This window comes from Watersipora subatra, chromosome 3, assembly GCF_963576615.1.
Source record: "Watersipora subatra chromosome 3, tzWatSuba1.1, whole genome shotgun sequence".
Lineage (NCBI taxonomy): Eukaryota > Metazoa > Bryozoa > Gymnolaemata > Cheilostomatida > Watersiporidae > Watersipora > Watersipora subatra.
In genome coordinates this window covers 52,395,835-52,416,322 of record NC_088710.1, presented here as the reverse complement: position 1 = coordinate 52,416,322, position 20,488 = coordinate 52,395,835, and the positions used below count along the sequence as shown (strand labels likewise).

Genomic DNA, 20,488 nt, shown 5'->3' with positions numbered 1-20,488 from the left:
ACATATCTTGCGTTTGCATGTATACATGCTGCTCTTGGCATCAATTAAATATTCAGCGCAGTGTTGTGAGGCGTCTTGTTCTAACACTATCTTTTCAAACGTGGCTGGAAGCTGAAGTTAACAAGCTATGTACGGTCTACTGCTGGAAAGCATCTACCACTACATTCGTACAGTATTTGGAGAGGAGACTCTGCTTAAGATTAGAGAAAAAGCAAACCTCACTCACACATCTTTTAGCGCACATCAGGTTACTTGCATGTTTTATGCATTTGCTAGTGAGGGTTGTTTTCTCACTGATTGTAGACATGAATGTCGATCTAGTGCTGTTTTTTATGAGTGTAAGCCCTCTGAGTCACTCTCACTGTTCGCTTAAGATTTAGGTTGTTATATGCACATATATTTTGTTATATGTTCAAAGCTTTACAAAACTACCAGAAAATCTATGTACTTTATTTATTGAATTTTATTCTTAATTTCACTCTATTCACAAAGTTTGGGCATAGAATTTCGTATTTGCTGTTTTCCCGAGTAGTAAACAGGTTCATGGCATGAAATTTGCAGCTATGAAAATTGTACCTTTATTAAATTTTGTGCATAAAAATCAACATTGAAAATGTGTACATCTCTGCTCTCAGTTTCATTAAATTTTGGCTACCGGTTGAAGGACTTGCAACAGTGTGCATTAGTTTTTAGGACAAATGTACAGCAGCAGTATTTATGTGTGAAGAGCTGCAGCATGAAGTCATTCAGGATTTATTAACAGTAATGTGCCTCTCTAGGCGTTAAACGAAAAGCAACCAAGGTCTTCATGAATATTTAATGCTATAAGGCTACATCGACTGTTCGTCATATAATACATGCGTACAGAAATCCCAAAGCATTCATAGTAATTTTTTGAGCAAGTTGAGACCATCACAACCTGGCTTTATTTAGTCCTTTAAAATATATGTAAAGCATGAACACCACATGTTCCGCATGTTGGCTAAAAGTTTACAAACTGCTATCTAGACGCCTAAATATAAAGCGTATTTGTGACTTTATATCAAAGATTCTGATTGTTATAGTGTCTAAGGCAGTTGTGCTATACCAAAAAAGAATTGCAGAGCTTTACACCTCGCTATGTCATGAATACATGTATAAAATATATTTACTTATTTTCTCACTTTGCAGGTGTATAGCGAAACTGTAATTCCCCGTTTGGCTCGAGCTGCTGAAGATGTCACTGGGATGCCAATTGATGAGCTCATGGAGTCATTTGGTATTACATTTGTCACTTATGTGTCACGTTACGGTCATGACAGGTTTGTCACTAAAAATGATCAATTTCTACATGTCAACTTCGCTTACATGCATCCATGCAAACCAGCCACAGCAATCAATAACTCCTATCAACTTTTCGTAGTTTTCATAGCTGATTTGCTACTTGATTCATGTCAATTTTTATATGATAATTTGACACGTAATATAATTTTTCAACAGTACTCAACTGCAACTGGCCAAGTCAATACTTCCATCATGTTTTGCAATTTTCTTATTGTACAAGAGGGAGATAACTCTTATTAATGAGATTGTAGTTCTCAGTTTTTATATGTAGCTGGACCAATATCGCTGTTTTGCAAGCTTGTGTTATGTTTCAAAGAACACTTATCACATCTGCTCTTATCCATCTCTTGTAGCATTCTAAAGGTACTAGGTCGCACCCTCAGTGACTTCCTTAACAATTTGGACAACCTGCATGAGTATCTTCGGTTTAGCTACCCGAAGATTAAGCCGCCATCGTTTTTTGTAACGGATGAAACTGTGTATGGACTGACACTACATTATCGCAGCAGGAGGAAGTTCTTCAAAAGCTATGTAAAAGGACAGGTAGCATCTACGCTTAGAATTAAGTTATTCATGTTCTGTGTCTCAGTCAATATAACTGTGGTCTTGATTCTTTCTTCAAGCTTTGCACGATCTGTTGTTTTCTTGTCTACTGTATTTCAAACCATCAATAGTTGGTTACCCAATATTTAATCAATAGTTAATCAATAGTTGAATGACCAAAGTCTCATGTTTTGTTTGATATGATCTTTTTAAAAATCTATGCTGCTACCCAATTTAATGCATTTATATATATTTAAATGTTCTAAATTTCTTACATCTTTCGTATGGTTTAAGAGTACTAATTAAAAATTTCATGAAGGCGCTTTCTTGAATAGAAATAATCATGTATAAGCACTTTGTTGCAAGGTAATGTTTTTCTGAGATTATATAACGGTCTGCAAAAACAAAGAAACCAAGATGGAATAGTGGTTCGCAATTAATTAAGTTTTGTTTTTTCTATAATATTATTAATGCTCTATTCGCTATTTCAATGTGAATACGAATGAAAATCCAATGCACTTAAAAAAACTCCAGCTTGGATTATTCTACAGCATTACCACACATTTTAGAAGCCACAAACATAAAAAGCAAAGATGGACCTGAAAATTAATTTTTTTAAATTGCATGCATGTCAACAAAAATTTTGAAGGTGCTCCTCTGAAAATCTCCTTTCTCATTTTGTTGGTACATTTCAAACATGCTTCCTGCTTAACTTTTTATACAATACCTGGTCTCTTAGAAAACTGTGTCCGCTTCGAAGGACTAAATGAAGTCTTTTCTCTGTGATTCCAGTAGCTTAGCACAGTTTAATGTCGGTTGTTCAATGGAGTGCTATGCTTGCCAATAACTGACGCAGAAGGGACTCTCGTAGTGTTGGATGTCTATGTGTCAGAGTCTATGAGTTGTTCCTAAACGCAGCACATATAATAATTCTTAGTTACCTCTTTCACTTTAATTATAGTAGATTCAGTAAGACATTCTCACCTGTTACAGACTTTGTTACTAACCCATGTTTTACATGCTTCATTTTAGACGTTCTCGCAGTACTGATCCCATTCATGCAGCGCACTTACATACTCTGTATATAGAATAGGTCGAACAATAATTTAACTAAACAGCAAAAGTTCACAAATATTTGAGCATATTGTATAACAAATAGTAAAGTTTGTCGATTGAATGCATTACTAAGTAAGGTCATAAGAATTTTAGTTAGCGACTAATAGGGATAATGTTGTATGATAATCTAATTGAGATAAAATTTTATAAACATGTATAATTTTTTTTCTTAAAATCCAACTTGATTAAATCAAAATATAATGCAGCGAAAAAAATAATTTTAGAAAACATTAGAAATTATGGAAAACCTGTATTTCTAAAGCATTCATCGATAGTGCAGTAGTCTGTATACCAAGTTCCTAGCTGTTCTGCGCAGTCGTTTGCAAGTCTATACAACATAATAATCATCCAGACACACAGACTGACACAGGTAAACTGACAATAGCTGGCAAAGACTTGAACTATATATAGACTTGACCTTCTTGCACTTTTTTATGTTGTAAACAAATTTACAGGGTGCATACAAATTTGTTAGTTTAGGTTATTGTACAGATTTTATTCTTGTTGTCTCCACTGATTGAAAGGTTCTGAGTTCATTTGTTCTCAGTCCAGTCAATCAATTCAAGAGATATAGATAGCTAAAAGCATTTCCTGCATCACTTGACATCCATGAAATAATAATTTACGTACTTCATTTCCTTAATAGAAACACTTAAACCTGCCATCTCATAGCTGTTATATGCAGTTCCCATGAGGACTAACTAGTTAGTACTTGTCTTATGAATAAATCTGTCATAGGTGTGATGCCATGGGAATGGTTTACCTTAAAAATTTAGCACTGTTTTTGTAAGACGTTAACCGAGCTCTCATTTCTAATGAGATAAATTTTTATAGCAACTAAAAATAGTTGTAGAACTGCATAGTTGTTATAAAAGATTGCAAATGTATCCTATTTTGATGTGCTTTTCATGTCAGACATTTCTACACACTCTTGCAGTTTTGGGCCGATGTGATCATACTTTGGGCTTTGACAGTTTTTCTATATTTCCTGTTATTTCAGATACTCGAAGCGAAATAATAATAGTTTTTACATACAGGTCAAGGTTTTAGAGGTTTATCAGAGTTATCATCACTATGATAATATTTGCTAAGTTGCTTCTCTGTTGGACCATTACTAGAGAAATATGCTAAGAAAATTGAAGAAATATTTATTCAGATAAAATTTTACAAGTCAAGGAGTTGTCTTTACTTTACTTAATCCCAAGCTTTTATTGAGCTTTAACATACATCTATCAATATTACTCGGTCATGGTGCCTGACTCCCCAGTGTCAGAAATGCTGTTTCATTATTTATCATATATGTTTATGTATATAATGTATGCATTGCCACTTTTGACAAAAGCGTGCCATATATGCTTTATTAAACTATTTTTAATATTTCTATGCATCTAGTCTCATGTTGCATTCTTCTTTACCATTGAATATATTTATGGACATTCATATACATTTATCTCTGAATGTGTTTACAGACAAGCATATTCACATTGTTCAATGTATTTATAAACACCCATACACATATATTTTGAAATATATTGAGAACCAGCCACATGAGTATCAGTGTTTAGTTTATCAGATGTCACATAAAATATCAATTAAATATTCTAATGCTATATATGTAACATTAAAATGTAGTTTCTTCGAGCAAATATTTCTTCAATTTTTAGATGTCATTTGAAAATCTATCAAAGAAATACGTGCAAGGTTTTAAAGAAGTTATACATATTTGGCTTTAATATTTAACATGAAATGTTTTAGTGGCCTTTTTGAGATATATAAAAAATGTTATTATTGATGTTGATATGAATTCAATATGCGATAATAAAAAACAGTTAATCTGTATGCTCGCTACATTAATATTTGTAGCCATGTGCAAACATTTTAAAGAACACTAAATAGTTTTGTGTGAGATATCTGAAGCCAAGCTTACAGCGCTTGCAAAAATACTATTGGTTACTTTCTTACTAGCATGCTTGAACATCATGATTGCGTGAAAGATGATTAGGCGTAACGATTACTAGGCTGGCTTCAGACATGGCTTGTATTGTAGTAAAGATTTAGACTAGCTTAAGTTACTAGCTTAAGTTACTCAAATTCATTGGGTAACTTAAGCTAGTAACATTCATTACCCGTGCATTCAAATAGTTATATTATATATTCAACACTTTTCAAATCACAAAATTAGTCCCGAGTGTGGCAATCCTGTGGGAGAAGTTCACATAAAGAAGCGATCAGAATTGAACCAAGCACAATAGTTGAAATCTTGCAATGCAATATTTAGAATACATAAGTGTATTTATACACTCATGATATGATATAATGGTGCAAATCTTGAAAGCTTATGTCATGTGTATAAATATTACATCAATTACATGTAATATACGTAAATATTACATATAATTTATATTACATCGTAAAATTCCAACTACTTTGTTTGGTTCAATTCTGATTGCTTCTTTATGTGAACTTCTCCCACAGGATTGCCACACTCAGGACTGATTTTGTGATTTGAAAAGTGTTCCATATATAATATAGCTAGATGAATGCATGAGTAATAAAATAATTACTGAATGAATTTGAGTAACTTAAGCTAGTCTAAACCTTTCCTACAATACAAGCTATGTCTGAAGCCAGTTTAAACATGCTAGGAAAAAAGTTATCAAGAGTATTTTTGCAAGCGACTCATGCGTGTGTATTTTAAGTTTTTAACCGATGTACTTAGTATGACCACAATTATTCCTTTGTTTAGCAATGAAGCCGCTTGACCTATTGAATAGAACGTCTGTGTGCAGATCTGGAGGTTCCGAGTTTAAATACACTGAAGCAAAGTTTTCGTCCCTAAACTTTATCGCTATAGCTGCACATGAATGACCAACCGGCAAACGCTGAGATTTATATATATAGATAGTCCACCAACGTTTAATCTGTTAAACAGTGTTGTTATAGAAACTCTTGGCTGTTGAAGAGAAGTGATTTGGGCTTTCAGATCAGATATAATGCTCACTTACTATTCACCGTAAAAGGATGTAGTAGGGTGTTTGAGCAGCATTTTGACCAGTGAAATTTTTATGACGGTGAATGTCTGTCTGTCAAATCCGAGTTTGCTAACGCAGGTGAGGCAAGTAGGAAAGAAGTTCTACAACACAGATGTGAAGTGTGAAGAAATTGATGTAGGAGAAGTGCAAGGCATGTCATATTGTACGATGAAGCTGACATTTGACAACACACAGCTGTTGCATCAAGAGGCGAAGAGCAATGCCAGTCTCAAGGATAATCCAGCAATAGAGAAGCCAATACCAGCTAATGTGTTTTTTGAGCTCTTTCCATTTCACCTTGTTCTCAATCGGTAATTTAATAAGTGTGCAGTGTTGTTTCAATGGTTATAGCATTTTATAGAATAGAATACTTATATCACCAAACTTCATTCTTATTAGAGAACTGCTTTTTTAAATTTGTGTTAAAATTGGAGTCATTTTCTCATGACGTGCCATAAACCGTGCTGACTGTATGCACTTTTAGTTTGAACTTGTGCACTTCTATAAGTAAACCGACTTTTGTAAACTTGGCAGTTCCATAAATTCTTGTTGGGAGACTATCTGGAACTCGACAATATTTGAGTATACCTAGTAGAAATTATTGGTATAAATTGTATCGTAAAGTGTTTTACAAGACAATTTTAAACCTTCGTACTGTTGATTTCAATTAAAAAACATTAGTTTTGTATCGATTGCTCTGTCATACTTTGTATCTATTGCGCTAAGATGATGTGTGTTACTGCTATAATCACTGCCTATGGAACAACAGCTTTTAGAGCATTGTTCTGGTGTTGGCGAGCAACTACCAAATGTGCATGGGTAATGGATAAAGAAATACCATTATGTTTTGGTATTGTATTTTCTTTTATGTAATTCAAGTTGCGTGCTAGCCTGAGAGATTTCTACAGCTGATCAAGATTTGTTTGTTTTAGGGATCTAATGATAACATCAGTTGGAGTTGTGATCAAGTCGGTACTTCCTAATCTCATCGGATCACAACTTGATGACCTCTTCCACATTTCCCGGCCTCTTATTGACTTCAACTGGGATTCTGTAGGTTTACTGCTACACTTCTCTTTTAGTTGGTCTATTGATCTTGCATCTCAATGGACTTAAGATGCTTTAGAGCTTAACCTTCAGGTACTCAGGTAGACTGAGCTACCTGAGTACCTCTCTGTACTCAGCCTTTAGACCCCGAGTGCATAGAGTTAGACTCAGAACCACTCACGATTGTGTAAATAAGCAATAATAAATACATAGCAGTTTTTTTCTCCAACAGCCAAGCCTAAAAATGTTATGGCGCTTGTTTCTCGCTAATGTCCTTTTGCAAATTCAATAGTTTACATTGTCATGCCTAAAAACATTGGAGTTTTCTGTCAAAAAATATGGAACCTGCTTGCAAGAAATGGTAACTGATGTAACTGTTTGCCGATTGGCTGGCATGAAGTTCACAGTCTAGCAGCTGTCAATTTTTGCTCTTCATTTTGTGCTCCATGAGTCTACCAAGGGTCACACCTATTTTTGAAGCTCATTACACTAGTCAATTCACTAAAATTTTGAAAAGTGCAAACTTAAAAAAATGTTAAAAAGAATTGTTGACACCCACAATATCAATTGCGGCTTGATTGGTTCACCAGTAGCAGCCTGAGTGTGTCACCAATATCAGCCTGAGTGTGTCATCAGTATCAGCCTGAGTGAGTCACCAGTATCAGCTTGAATGAGTCACCAGTATCAGCCTGAGTGAGTCACCAATATCAGCTTGAGTGAGTCACCAGAATCAGGCTAAGTGTGTCACCAATATCAGCCTGAGTATGTCACCAGTATCAGACTGAGTGAGTCACCAATAGCAGCCTGAGTGTGTCACCAGTATCAGCCTAAGTGTGTCACCAGTATCAGCCTGAGTGAGTCACCAGTATCAGCTTGAGTGAGTCACCAGTATCAACCTGAGTGAGTCACCAATGTCAACCTGAGTAAGTCACCAGTATCAGCCTGAGTATTTAGTATCAGCCTGAGTGAGTCACCAGTATCAGCCTGAGTGATCACCAATATCAGCCTGAGTGAGTCACCAATGTCAGCTTGAGTGTGTCACCAGTATCAGCCTGAGTGAGTCGCCAATATCAACCTGAGTGTGTCACCAGTATCAGCCTGAGTGAGTCACCAATAGCAGCCTGAGTGTGTCACCAGTATCAGCCTGATTGTGTCACCAGTATCAGCCTGAATGAGTCAACAGTATCAGCCTGAGTGTGTCACCAATATCAGCCTGAGTGTGTCACCAGTATAAGCCTGAGTGAGTCACCGATAGCAGCCTGAGTGAGTCACCAGTATCAGCCTGGGTGAGTCACCAGTATCAGCCTGAGTGATCACCAATATCAGCCTGAGTGAGTCACCAGTATCAGCCTGAGTGAGTCACCAATATCAGCCTGGGTGTGTCATCAATATCAGCCTGAGCGAGTCACCAGTATCAGCCTGAGTGAGTCACCAATAGCAGCCTGAGTGTGTCACCAGAATCAGCCTGAGTGAGTCACCAGTATCAGCCTGGGTGTGTCACCAATATCAGCCTGAGTGTGTCACCAGTATAAGCCTGAGTGAGTCACCAATAGCAGCCTGAGGGAGTCACCAGTATCAGCCTGAGTGAGTCACCAATATCAGCCTGAGTGATCACCAATATCAGCCTGAGTGAGTCACCAATGTCAGCCTGAGTGTGTCACCAGTATCAGCCTGAGTGTGTCACCAGTATCAGCCTGAGTGAGTCACCAATATCAGCCTGAGTGAGTCACAAATCTCAGCTTGAGTAAGTCACCGATATTATTTTGAGTTAGTCACCAATATTATTTTGAGTTAGTCACCAACAGCAAATTGAGTGAGTCACTAATATCAGCTTGGGCCCATCACCGTTTCACAGCTGGTACGATATCTTAGAGTTAACTGGGGCCTGCAGAAGTATTGGTTAGTCTTATCTAGTTTACTGTTGTCACGTCAGTGGTCATGTTGTAGATTCTGTGTCATACAAATAATATATTCGAGATGCAGTCAGTTGACCGTGTAGAGAATCGCCTTGCCGGTTAGTACTAATTCTTTTTGTTGGTATGTGACTGACATTTCAAAGAGTAACTGTGATATCCGATAGTTTCTTTTCGTCATGTCTTATATGTAGATCGGTTTGGAATAGAAGACCACATGGAACAATTTTTTGATGACATGATTAGTGAGTATTCTGAACATAAAGTGTATAACAAACACACAAGACTCAAACTGAGAGGCCAAATGCTGCTTATGGAGGAATGGGGCTCTCTGTTTTTTCTCGCCACTCCTGTGTAAGTCAGTAATCTATTAACTCGTTGTTTATTTGAATCTATGGTGTGCTTCGCTGGTACCTCTAGAGACATGACTAGTTCTTCTCATTACCACTACAGGATGGAAGATCTTGAAGAGATGTTTAAAGTTGGTCTGTATATCGCTGATTTGAGTATCCATGATTCCAGTCGAGAGCTTCTACTGGCCGGTCCGCAGCAATCAGCAGAACTTCAGCTTCTTCTTGACCAGGTGAGAGTCTTGCTAGCAAGCACCCATTTCTTTGCCAGTAACTGAATTAATATATAATAGAAAACTTGACAGGACGGTATATAATACACATGTAATGCGCAAGAGGTATAAAGATGGTAAAGAAAGGTATAAAGAGAGCGTAATGAAAAAAAGAGAATAACGTTGAGAATGAGTTCAGTAAAGTAGACGGGAGCATAAAAAGTGAATTAGATACAGAGAGACAGGAAAAACCCATTACGATAAGGAAAGTTTGCCTATTCGTGATGAAAAGTTTTACAACTATGATTGAACTGTTTTTGAAGGAGTTAACGAAAACAAAGAAACTAGAGAGTAGCATGAAAAGCTTAGATACAATGATGAAAAAGACGGATCAATTGCTGTATCAAATGATACCTAAGTCTGTGGCTGACAGGCTGCGAGCTGGAGAACCATCGGTCAACACTTGTCAGGTGATTTCACAAGATTTGATCATTTGCATCAAGCTAAACAATCAAAAAGGAATGCCAATTTCCTAGTTGATGTACATGTATGACATGCATCAATTGTTTATGTAAAACCAGGCAGGTCCTTCTAGTAATGGCTTTTATTATTATTATTGATTGATATTATTATGTTAGTATTACTACTATGACTAATGCTAATGTTTCCGGATTCTCCTTGCAGTTGTTGATTTCAGTGATACTATTTTGTTTCACCTTTTTTATTTTAAGTGTTTGTTTTAATTTTTGCTTACTCAAAGGAGCTGTGACACAAGAATTTGAAAAATCTTAAAAACTAATACCTTTTTCGTATGTGAATATATGCCAAAACAAAGTTTAGATTTTTCTGATTTTAATGTTTCCCATTTGGCTTCCATCTGCGCATTTTTTCAGTTGCTTTTACAATAGCAAAATCTTGAAAAGTGAGCTGCGTCTAAATGGTTAGCGCAGCGCTAAAAACTGAAAAAGATTTTTGTTCGAAATGTTTAAGCAAACCTGATTTATAATTGAACAGTAATACTTATAGACAGCGTCAGCGATTAGAATTCAATTCCATAGTCTTGTTTGCCAAATTATCACACTATTGCATCAATAGTAAAAACGTGTTATTGTCTAATATTGACTACCTTTGAGATATTTCAAGGAGATGAGAAAAGAATGCATCACCAATCCCATAAGTTTCTGTAATAGCAATTTTTTTATGGGCTACATTTGTCATTGACCTGTGCATATGCTAATACGATTAAAAAAGGTGTTACATTAAGATCTCTGTTCCATAATTGTTTTTCTAAATAGAATTCACTGACTACCCACATCTCATCCTTTTAAAAGAATTTCTCAGGTAAACTTTCTAGGTTAATTTAGCCTGTATGTAAGAGAATCGCTCTGACGTATTCCGTCTGTTGTAATGGCATGACTTTCTATTTTAGGTGTTTAACATCTGTACAATTCTATTTAGCGATGTCGTAGGATTCACTAACATATGCTCGAAGATCACTCCGATGCAGGTTGTTACTATGCTGAATGCTATGTACACAACATTTGACACTCTCGTTGAAAAGCGTCAACTTTACAAGGTGCTCCATTATATGCTCATTAACAGTTGAACCTCGATCATCTCAACATGCGGGTTTTTGATATACAATGTAAAATATGAGCAAATGTTCATCTTCACATACGCATCCGGAATTTGTCGAAACATTAGGGTTTGTAAGTAACAGTAATAAAAAGCTGGCCTAAATTAAAAATAGCATAAAATATTAATCAATTATTTAAATTAAGTTAATTTAAATTATATATAGTTTAAGGTACAGTAAGTTGCATTGTGTATTTGCTATCATCCACTTTGTCTACCAAACCCACGCACCGCAGAGACTACTCTTATGTTTACATGTCTCTAGGGTAAAGTAACAATAAAAATCTCTTTTTTAAATGATTATTATTTTTACTAATTTAATTTTTACATATAATTTAGGTTTGGCAATTAGTTGTTTTATGTGGTTTTATATAGGACATGTTTCAATGCTATATGTACTGTAATAACTCAAGTTTAATGCTCCCTTTTTGTCTCAAATTTCAACGTCAAAATTTGAGGGAGGCATTATACTTGAGTATATGAGAAATTCTAATTTGTGAAATCAACTTCTGTGTAAGGGAAAACAACTTCTGTATAGGAGGAAAGGAAATTACGTAATACATTTTATTAATAAAGTTGTGGAACTCTATCGATCTGTATAATACAGGAAGGGAGTTGTGGGAGTCGGAAAGCCTGCTAATATAACGTATTTTCCGGGCTATAAACGCATTGGATTATAAGGTGCAGCATCAATTAATATGTCAATTACTGTCATTGTCCACATCTAAGGCGCTTCGGATTATAAGGCACAATAAGTGAACAAAAAGTGTTGGATAAGTTCATTCAGCTAATTGACGACAAGTCTCAACAATGTTTAGTTGCAGGCTAACAAAAATACAAAACTGTTGTTCAGTTGGAACACACAAATACAACATAGGCTGCACTCACTTTTTCCAACACATGCCCGGATCCTTTTATGACAAAACTACAAAATCATTACGCGCATGTAACTCAATGCACACAAAAAATCAATAAAGTCACTTTAATTTTCAGTTCATTTCTAATCCACATAACTTTGAGTGTTATGTTCTTTACTTAACTGTTCAACTCAGACACATAGTGTTTGAGTTGAACAGTTAAGTTAAGTAAGTTAAGTTTCGACGTTAAGTAGGCTGTTATCCCTCTCGTCACTATCAGAGTCAGTCTCGCCGCTATCATCGGTCTTTTCAGTAAAAACTCTAATGAGACTAGAGACTAATACCTTAGCAAAGGCATCTACGATCGATTGGCAGATAGTGGAATAACTCGCTCGGTATACCACATAAAATCTGAAAACTTAAGGGAGCATTATACTTGGGTATGTAAAAGAAGACCACTTTTTCGATCTAAAAGCGGAAAGGAGTATTATACTTGATTAAGTATTATAATTGGTTGATTACAGTAATGATACTATATGTAATTACTTGAAGTATGTATCTTCTTTTTGGGCTTCTAGCGATTTAACTAAAGTATATTGTATTCTTATAGGAATATTTTGCTCCAACCTATGACAGTTTCGAAATGTGACGCAAATATCAGAACAGAAAATTTTGTAAGTTATTGTTGGACTGTAATTGGCATTTGAAAAAGAGAGAGTTGGCCATCCAGTTTTGTTTAGCTGCTTTGTCCAACATAATTCAACTAATTTCATGCCTGAGTTGAATGTTTATTTTATGATGCAATAAACAACGCACTAGATTTTTGCGGTTTGATTTGATAAATGCTATTGTTAGAAACTTACTATGATTTTCTCACTAATAATGTGTGTTCAACAGTTTCACCAACTTTATTTTTAAATTAGTGAAACTGTTGAATGCACGAAGTTGAGCCACCCAGTTTATACGCTAGCTGGTTTCATCAAATCTTCAAACAAGTTTTCTACATGCTTTTCATCTAGAATGAAGCATTGAGAATTATGAAGCATTGAGAACGATATGCTTGCATGGTCTATTGATTGCACAGGTGGAAACAATCGGGGATGCGTATATGATAGCTGGTGGGGTGCCAGAGTACCACGCAGATCACGCCGTGAACATAGTAGAAATGGCCATTGCGATGCTTCAAGCTATCAAGACTCACAAAGATCCATCAGATGAGACGGGGCGTGTGCATTTAAGGCTGAGAATCGGTGAGTGTCTTGAAGTTATTTAAGGCTTCTATTTGGTCAAGGCGAGCGCTATGATCCGTGCCTACGCTTAAGGCTTCTAAGGCTCATTCCTCATTCTCTTATTCTTAACTAAGCTTACATGAAAGTGTGTAGACCAGGAGTTGGCAACCTTTTGCTAACTGTAGCCCTTGTAGGATTAACTGTAGGATTTCAAATTATTTAATGGGTCAATGTTATGTACATGACAATTTAGAGTTGTCACCCGCTTCGTAGTACAAGACAACTCCCTATTTCATGATTGTAATAGTTTGTTAAAAATGGTATGGTACAAGTGAGGTCAGTGAAGTGTAGGACGACATGTTATACGCTTGCCGAAAGTAAAATAACTAAAGAGAACATTCTTCCTGATTAAAAACTGAACATTGATTATAAAAATGGTAAACAAAGCATGGAAATTTCGAGCGGACAGATACTGTTTAGGAACCCAACTGAGGATTATCGACGACAGAAAGCAAGTTTTGTACTCTGATAGGTAAGCGCAATGGATTTCAGGAGGGTCAGAAAAATTTGTTCAAGACAGTGATGCGTCCTTTGTATCAGTTAGGTCAAAAGCCTACATGGAACAATTCAAACATTTTGCTGATACAAAGGGTTTCTTTGATGGTGATAGCACAGGGGGACACATGCAGAAAAACGGCAAGACGCAATATTGGGAGAAAAGCCAAGCTTGTTGTCACTTTAACAAACTTGGGAGCTTGGCGTCCCATTGACAATTGCTTGGCGTGCTGAGTGTGGCACTTGACATGTGTGGCACTTGACACGTGTGGCACTTGACACGTGTGGCACTTGACACTTGTGGTACTTGACACGTGTGGTACTTGACACGTGTGGTACTTGACACGTGTGGCACTTGACACTTGTGGCACTTGACACCTGAGGCACTTGAAATGTGTGGCACTTGACACGTGTGGCACTTGACACGTGTGGCACTAGACACGTGTGTACCTTTAAGTAAACCTGTTTATTACGTTAACTGAATATGATAAACCTGATAATCTTTGTCACATCTGCATATGTTGTAGATCAATTCTCTGGGGACATCATAGGCGTCTGCAGACATCAAGGCACCTTTACCTACATTTTTAGAGTTGTCTGTTCAAAGGTCAAATGAGTTATAGGTTGAGTAGAGATCATTGGAAATATTACATGCTAAGCATACACAGAGGTTCCCTTGACACAAAAACTGTTAAAAACATCTTTGCTGACAGTATGCGTCTATGATTGACCAAGCTCAAACTGTTTGTGGCTAGAGATTATTTGGTTCTAGGCATACACAGTGGTACCGTAGTCGCAGGAGTCGTTGGACTCAAGATGCCCAGATACTGTCTTTTTGGGGACACAGTGAACACAGCCAGTCGCATGGAGTCTATGGGAGAGGTCAGTGCACATAGTCATTTTATCTTGTTATTCACATTCTGTACCGTGTTATGATACTCAGAGTTTGAATAGAGGAGCCTTGACCATGGCTAATCAGCGCTCTACACGTACACATAATGGTTTGTGTGGTAGAGCTGTTTCTTCTCACCGTGATTTGTTGTTGTGCTCCTTCCTGGTTTATTGCACAGAAATAGACTTCTAGACATTTCCTAGATAAAGACTCTTATCACATGACTAAAAACTTCTATAAAGAACAGAATATTTTATTAATATCAAAATAGCTTATTTATTGTAAAGCTGTAAGCTTTGCTAGAAAACTCTATCAGGCTTTCTCATATTTGCTAGAAACCTAGTCATGTAACACTTATAATCAGCTCATCTTATTATATTGGGTCTCAGTCTTTGTAGTATAATCACTATTTTTCTTTAGTGTTTTTTTTTTATAAATTCTGTTGTTTAGTAAAAACGACTTTTACAGACTTTTACGTGTTTATGCTGAGCACCGAATGAGCGCTTGTAAGTAAAGTTTGGGAGCCAAACACTTTTATTGTCAGGCCAAACATTATTATCTTTCTTATTAAATGAGATATCAGCTGAGTGAGATTAGCAAGAACATTTATAGATGTTAGCCAGATAGCACGTTGTATATTTATTATTTGGCTTAAAATATATAAACCTGTGTGTGCTGTCTGCTGAGAGTGTCCAGTTGGTAACATTTTTTTAATATTGCAAAAGAAAATACCAATATATTCCTGAAGGTTCCACCCGCACTTATTACATGCTATTGAGGTAGTTTTTCTGTTTTGAATTCTAGGTCTCTAACTCTTACTATGAAGACATCACATCATCTCTCAAAGCAGAGTCTATACCTACAGTAGATTCTTATGACATATACCTGATATAACATAAATTCCACGTAACGTAAAGAATTTATGTCAAGTTTTTGCTTCGTTCTACAGAAAAAACTTCCACATAGCGTAAAGTGTGGAGTCGGCACATGTTCTCAAATTCAATTTGAATAACTCACATCTCGTGATTAACCTTAAAAATATCTCTTTCTCTTTTGCCACACTTGAGAGAGAGAACGCTGTATAGGGTTATCTCTATTATATATACTAGTATCCTGACTGTCTAATCGGCCGTGAGAAATCATCATTTATGTCGTTAAAGCACAAATAATAAGTAGCTGCTCAATTATTCGGTTAGAGTGTCGGTCTACCGATCTGAATATCCCGAGTTGGAGAATTGTCGAAAGCCATCTGTTATCATAACCCTAAACTTTTTCGATGGATAGGCAGCAGACAGATAATCACCGCTTTTATTATGTTCAAGTTATATTTTTGAATACTTTATTTTTAGACACAAAAAGACAAAACATTTTTGTTTTCCTTTTGCAAAGTAGACCTTGCTGTCTAGTATAAATGATAAACTTGAGGTAAATTGACACTGAAGGTGTGCGTTCTCCTTAACTCATTGTAAAATTGCTGCAGTCATGGACAATGAATCAAGTGAGTGTGATAAGAAAAAGGAGAAAAGTTGTCCATACAAACCAATAATACCACAGTTACTGTACAGACATTAAATTAAAAAGTTATTTCCAATCTTTTTCTTTTCTGAATAACCTAAAGGGTGAGTTTGGAACAATCTTGGAATGGATTAGGCAATCCACATTTATTTTACTGTTTATACACCATAAAATTCCTATAGCATAAATGTTCCCATAACGGATTGTTTACATTGTAGGAGCGTTTATTGTATCATTCTAGACTTTTAAATGATACTTTTGATGCATTACTTTTTTCAATATGACACCAAAAAAATTCATGATCTGTACCAATTTTATGGTGCCGAGTTGGACATGTAAGTTTAGTGAACAGAAATAAAATGCAAGTATATGATACAAAAAGTAAACTTGTTTTATAATGATGGTTTGAGTGATAGAGAAAATTATTTATAATTTCATGTTATATGTTCACAACAAATAATTGTTTATTATATACATGCATGTGCGCCTCACTCAATATACTTGAATATGCCAAAGATGCATTTTAAGATTTTTTTTGGTCTATTTTTCAAAATTCAATAAAGAAGTTTCTAGAGTAGTAAAAATCCTGAAATTTCACAAATGCAATTTTTGCTACGCTTTTACTAGACTATTATCACTTTTACTAGACTGGTACCACTTTTACTAGACTATTATTACTTTTACTAGACTAGTATCACTTTTACTTGACTAGTATCACTTTTACTTGACTAGTATCACTTTTACTAGATTAGTATCACTTTTACTAGACTAGTATCACTTTTACTAAACTATTATTACTTTTACTAGACTAGTATCACTTTTACTAGATTAGTATCACTTTTACTAGACTTGTATCACTTTTACTAGACTAGTATCACTTTTGCTAGACTCTCCAGATCTGGTTTGCTCTTGCAAACTTAGCTCTAATCATTCATATACATATACTAGCCGTGCTACTCAGCGTTGCCCGAGTTTTAAAATCAGCTTATAAACAATGAGAAGTAATGAAAGTTGCCTGCCACTTGCTATTAGTCTGGCACATCGCCAATGGAAATTTTTAGTAAGCCAACTAATGACAATCACTTATGCAATCACCCTGCGTAGTATGCAAAGCCGTTGTGTATGTGCTCTCATATAGCGACTTATAACAGCAAGCTAATAACTCAATCTCTGTAGCCTATTGGGTAGGGTGGTGCACTGGTGAACGGTAGGGTCCGAGATCAAATCTTCGTTATGGATTCTTTATTCTAAGAATTTATTTGCTATAGCTGGAATGCAGATTGTAGATAGGCATAAAACATACTTTGAGAAATATATGTATAGAATGGTTATTAATCTGGATTTGGTTGTAAATTGATTAGAAACATTTGACTTTTCAATAAATGCTTATCACTGTACTGGTGTCATTGGAGTAGAAGAATAAGTGATGCAATTTTGTTTACCTGCAGAATGTCACCTCTAATCACCTCCTCACTTAACCCTTCCATCAGTCTCTCGTGTCAATTAAGCTTATCTGCTTATCTACTAACCCTGAATCCATTAACGGGACATTGCTTAAGATTTCTTGTCTTCTTATCAGCCAATGACTAAGCTGCTAAAGCAGTTGCTGCCATCTTCCTACGCGAATTTATTAAATATAAGCAGTCATCTTATCATTGCTGCAATGAACATTTGCACTGCCCGCTGTCTAGATTAACTCTGAGATGGTCAGCACATTTCTGAGTCAAACTTATTCACTAAATCCAAAAATAATTTTCTCCATATAATTTTCTTTCTGCTCGAACAAGTTCTAGTCAATATAGGGGTCTGTATTTGGCCCTCAGAATACTGGTTACACCCCACACTTTCTACAGTATATCAAATCTTACTGACTTTTCAAATTGACTTGTTTTATTCCAAAATCTCCAAGGATGGTAATATCAATTATTTTTAAATTTTAGTTTGTCAAAATGAGCAATATCTGATCTATTGTTAATATATATCTCATAATATGTATTATTGCGTGCAGGCTATGAGGATTCACTGCAGTCAGGACACCAAGAAATGCCTTGATCATTTATCTTGTTACACATTCGAAGAGAGAGGCTCGATAGAAGTAAAGGTTTGTGTTTGAGCTAGCACGAGCGGTCTGTTGCTGTGAGCTGGCTAGCTGTACATGTAATTGGATACTAGGGACATCTCGTTAGCTTGTCATACCAAATATCATTATTTAACAGCTTGCTATACATGTATGATGGCATACTAGCAGTTGTAATGAAGTAAATGTATCTATTGCCAATATCATACACAAGCACTTTAATAGCCATTCATCTCTCTAGTATTGACGTAATGTTCATTCTTTAAAGGGTTACTCGCGCTAACTTTTAAAATATTTTTCAGAAAGTTAAAAATTTTTTTTATCATTTGAGATTCTGCTAGTTGTTTAAGGTGATCTGATTGCCAGGATGTTTAGATTAAAATCGACCAAACTTGATTATGGTTTAAACTCTCAGAAAAAAGATTGGCCTATACTTCTCCAAAAATGTCATCACTAGTCCTGCATATCGCTTAAAAGTGATAAATATCCGGCCTCCTCAGCATCCAGTAATTATATATTTACACAGCATTTAGAGAAAAACAATGAGACCGAGTTCTAACCAACCTATTTTTTATTCATTGGAGATATTTATAGCAATGCATCTGAGGATATATTTGAAGTTTTATTTTGACGATCATAAGTAAATTCAAAATAAAATATATGTCGATAGAGGCGTGTTACACTGGAACTTAAACGTAATAGCTGATGTCACAACGGGAGGAACAAACAGGAAGTGGTACTAATGACGTCATTTTGGAGGTCTTGTTCTTCTGAGCGTTTAAACCGCGATCCAAGTTTCGCCAATTTTAATATTGAAACCTCAGATCACCTAAAATAACAAAATCTCAAATGATAGGAAAAATCTATATGTTCTGATAAAATATTTCCAAGTTTTGACGCGAGTAGCTCTTCAAAGTTTTGAGTGTTGCTTTAAGAAGTTTTATTTATTAATACTGTAAAAGCATTTTTTGAAGAGGCCTTGAAAACAGTCGGTGTTGTGGTTTTCGTTATGAGTTTATGATCAGGCGTAGATGTGGGTTTGTATTAGGAAGGTTTGAGATGTAGGTGTTCATATGCATTAGCATTTATAGGGAAAAGGCTCGATGCTAACTTACTGGCTCACTAAGAACCATCAATTTCCAAGCCCGGATAAGATATTTCCTTCCAAATCTCGCAGCTCAGCCATTGCAAAGCAAACTACTACTGTTAGACCCGATGACCATGGGTGTCGTCCACCAACAGCTGAACAAAGTATACCTCCATCACCTTATTTTCTTCAAAGCTCAAGTTGGATCTCTTTTGAAGATATCCAAGGTAGCAATAGAAGTCTTCTGGATGGGAGGTGCAATCCTTCCACTGTTCCTTTTCGCAGTCGTTCAAGCAGCGATACACTGCGGCTGGATGAGCAAACACTGATCGGACCCCAAAGCAGCGCTCAGCTGTCAAAAAACGTCTACTCCTCTAGAGGCAACCTAGGAAAGTCTATAAAAAACTTTGGTTTAGCCTCATGTTCAACTAGCGATTCCAAGACACGTGATAGGGTCGCTGCCGTGGAGCCTTCTCCTATTAAACCCTTTTCAGCATCAATAACTGCTACTGCGCAGCCTGCTTGGCCTGATAAACCTCTTTCTGGTCTTGGTCAGCAGAAGAAATCGCAGCCACCTGTGGTGAGGGGCGACCAGGGATGCTCCAGCACATGCCAAATATTATAAATGTCGTAAATCAGTTGCATCAAGAGCGATTTTTAGGAGGGATTTGAACATTCCATTGCCGAGTCACCAACAGGGTGATTAAGAGCTAACTGTTATTATATATGTCTGTTTATATATCAGCAGAAATATATAATGCATATATTTCTGTTTGCATATTATATGTCTGTTCTCTGCTAATCAATACGCTGTAGCTGAATGTACCAGTGTAGTGCATTTGTTATTAATCGTTGTCTTCTTGTTTCTCAAGTTATGTTTGCACGAAGGTTATACGCTTGTATTATCCTATCAATTGATCTATTAGCTTGCTGTTTGTTCTTATCTGCAGTGTTTTGGAATAAAAAGTTGCATAATATTGTAACCATAGAAGGGTTTTACGACACACCTAGGATCGTTTGGCTAGGATGGCCAAAGTTCAGGAGCATTAAGTATTAACTTTCCGTTATCTTTTATTAACTTTCTAAACAAACTTTGATGTCAGAT

The 20,488-nt window shown here is 36.1% G+C and overlaps 1 protein-coding gene across 1 annotated transcript; it reads left to right on the top strand.

The window, feature by feature from the left end:
• Positions 1-127: 127 nt before the first annotated feature.
• LOC137390715 (soluble guanylate cyclase 88E-like) lies at positions 128-20,008 on the top strand. Its single transcript, XM_068077037.1, has 14 exons — positions 128-247; positions 1,171-1,301; positions 1,755-1,866; positions 6,093-6,325; positions 6,947-7,067; positions 9,009-9,075; positions 9,169-9,328; positions 9,428-9,557; positions 9,860-10,006; positions 10,966-11,112; positions 13,113-13,278; positions 14,585-14,694; positions 18,228-18,320; positions 19,388-20,008. The coding sequence occupies exons 1-14, from the start codon at positions 128-130 to the stop codon at positions 20,006-20,008; spliced, it is 2,358 nt and encodes a 785-aa protein (XP_067933138.1).
• Positions 20,009-20,488: the final 480 nt, after the last annotated feature.

What these genes read in the sequence shown, in the direction of transcription:
- LOC137390715 (XM_068077037.1), top strand. Translation starts at nt 128, where the DNA reads ATGTACGGTCTACTGCTGGAAAGCATCTACCACTACATTCGTACAGTA. An exon ending in TCACGTTACGGTCATGACAG is followed by an intron (nt 1,302 to 1,754) that starts GTTTGTCACTAA and finishes TCTTCGGTTTAG; the next exon opens with CTACCCGAAGATTAAGCCGC. An exon ending in AAAGCTATGTAAAAGGACAG is followed by an intron (nt 1,867 to 6,092) that starts GTAGCATCTACG and finishes TTGCTAACGCAG; the next exon opens with GTGAGGCAAGTAGGAAAGAA.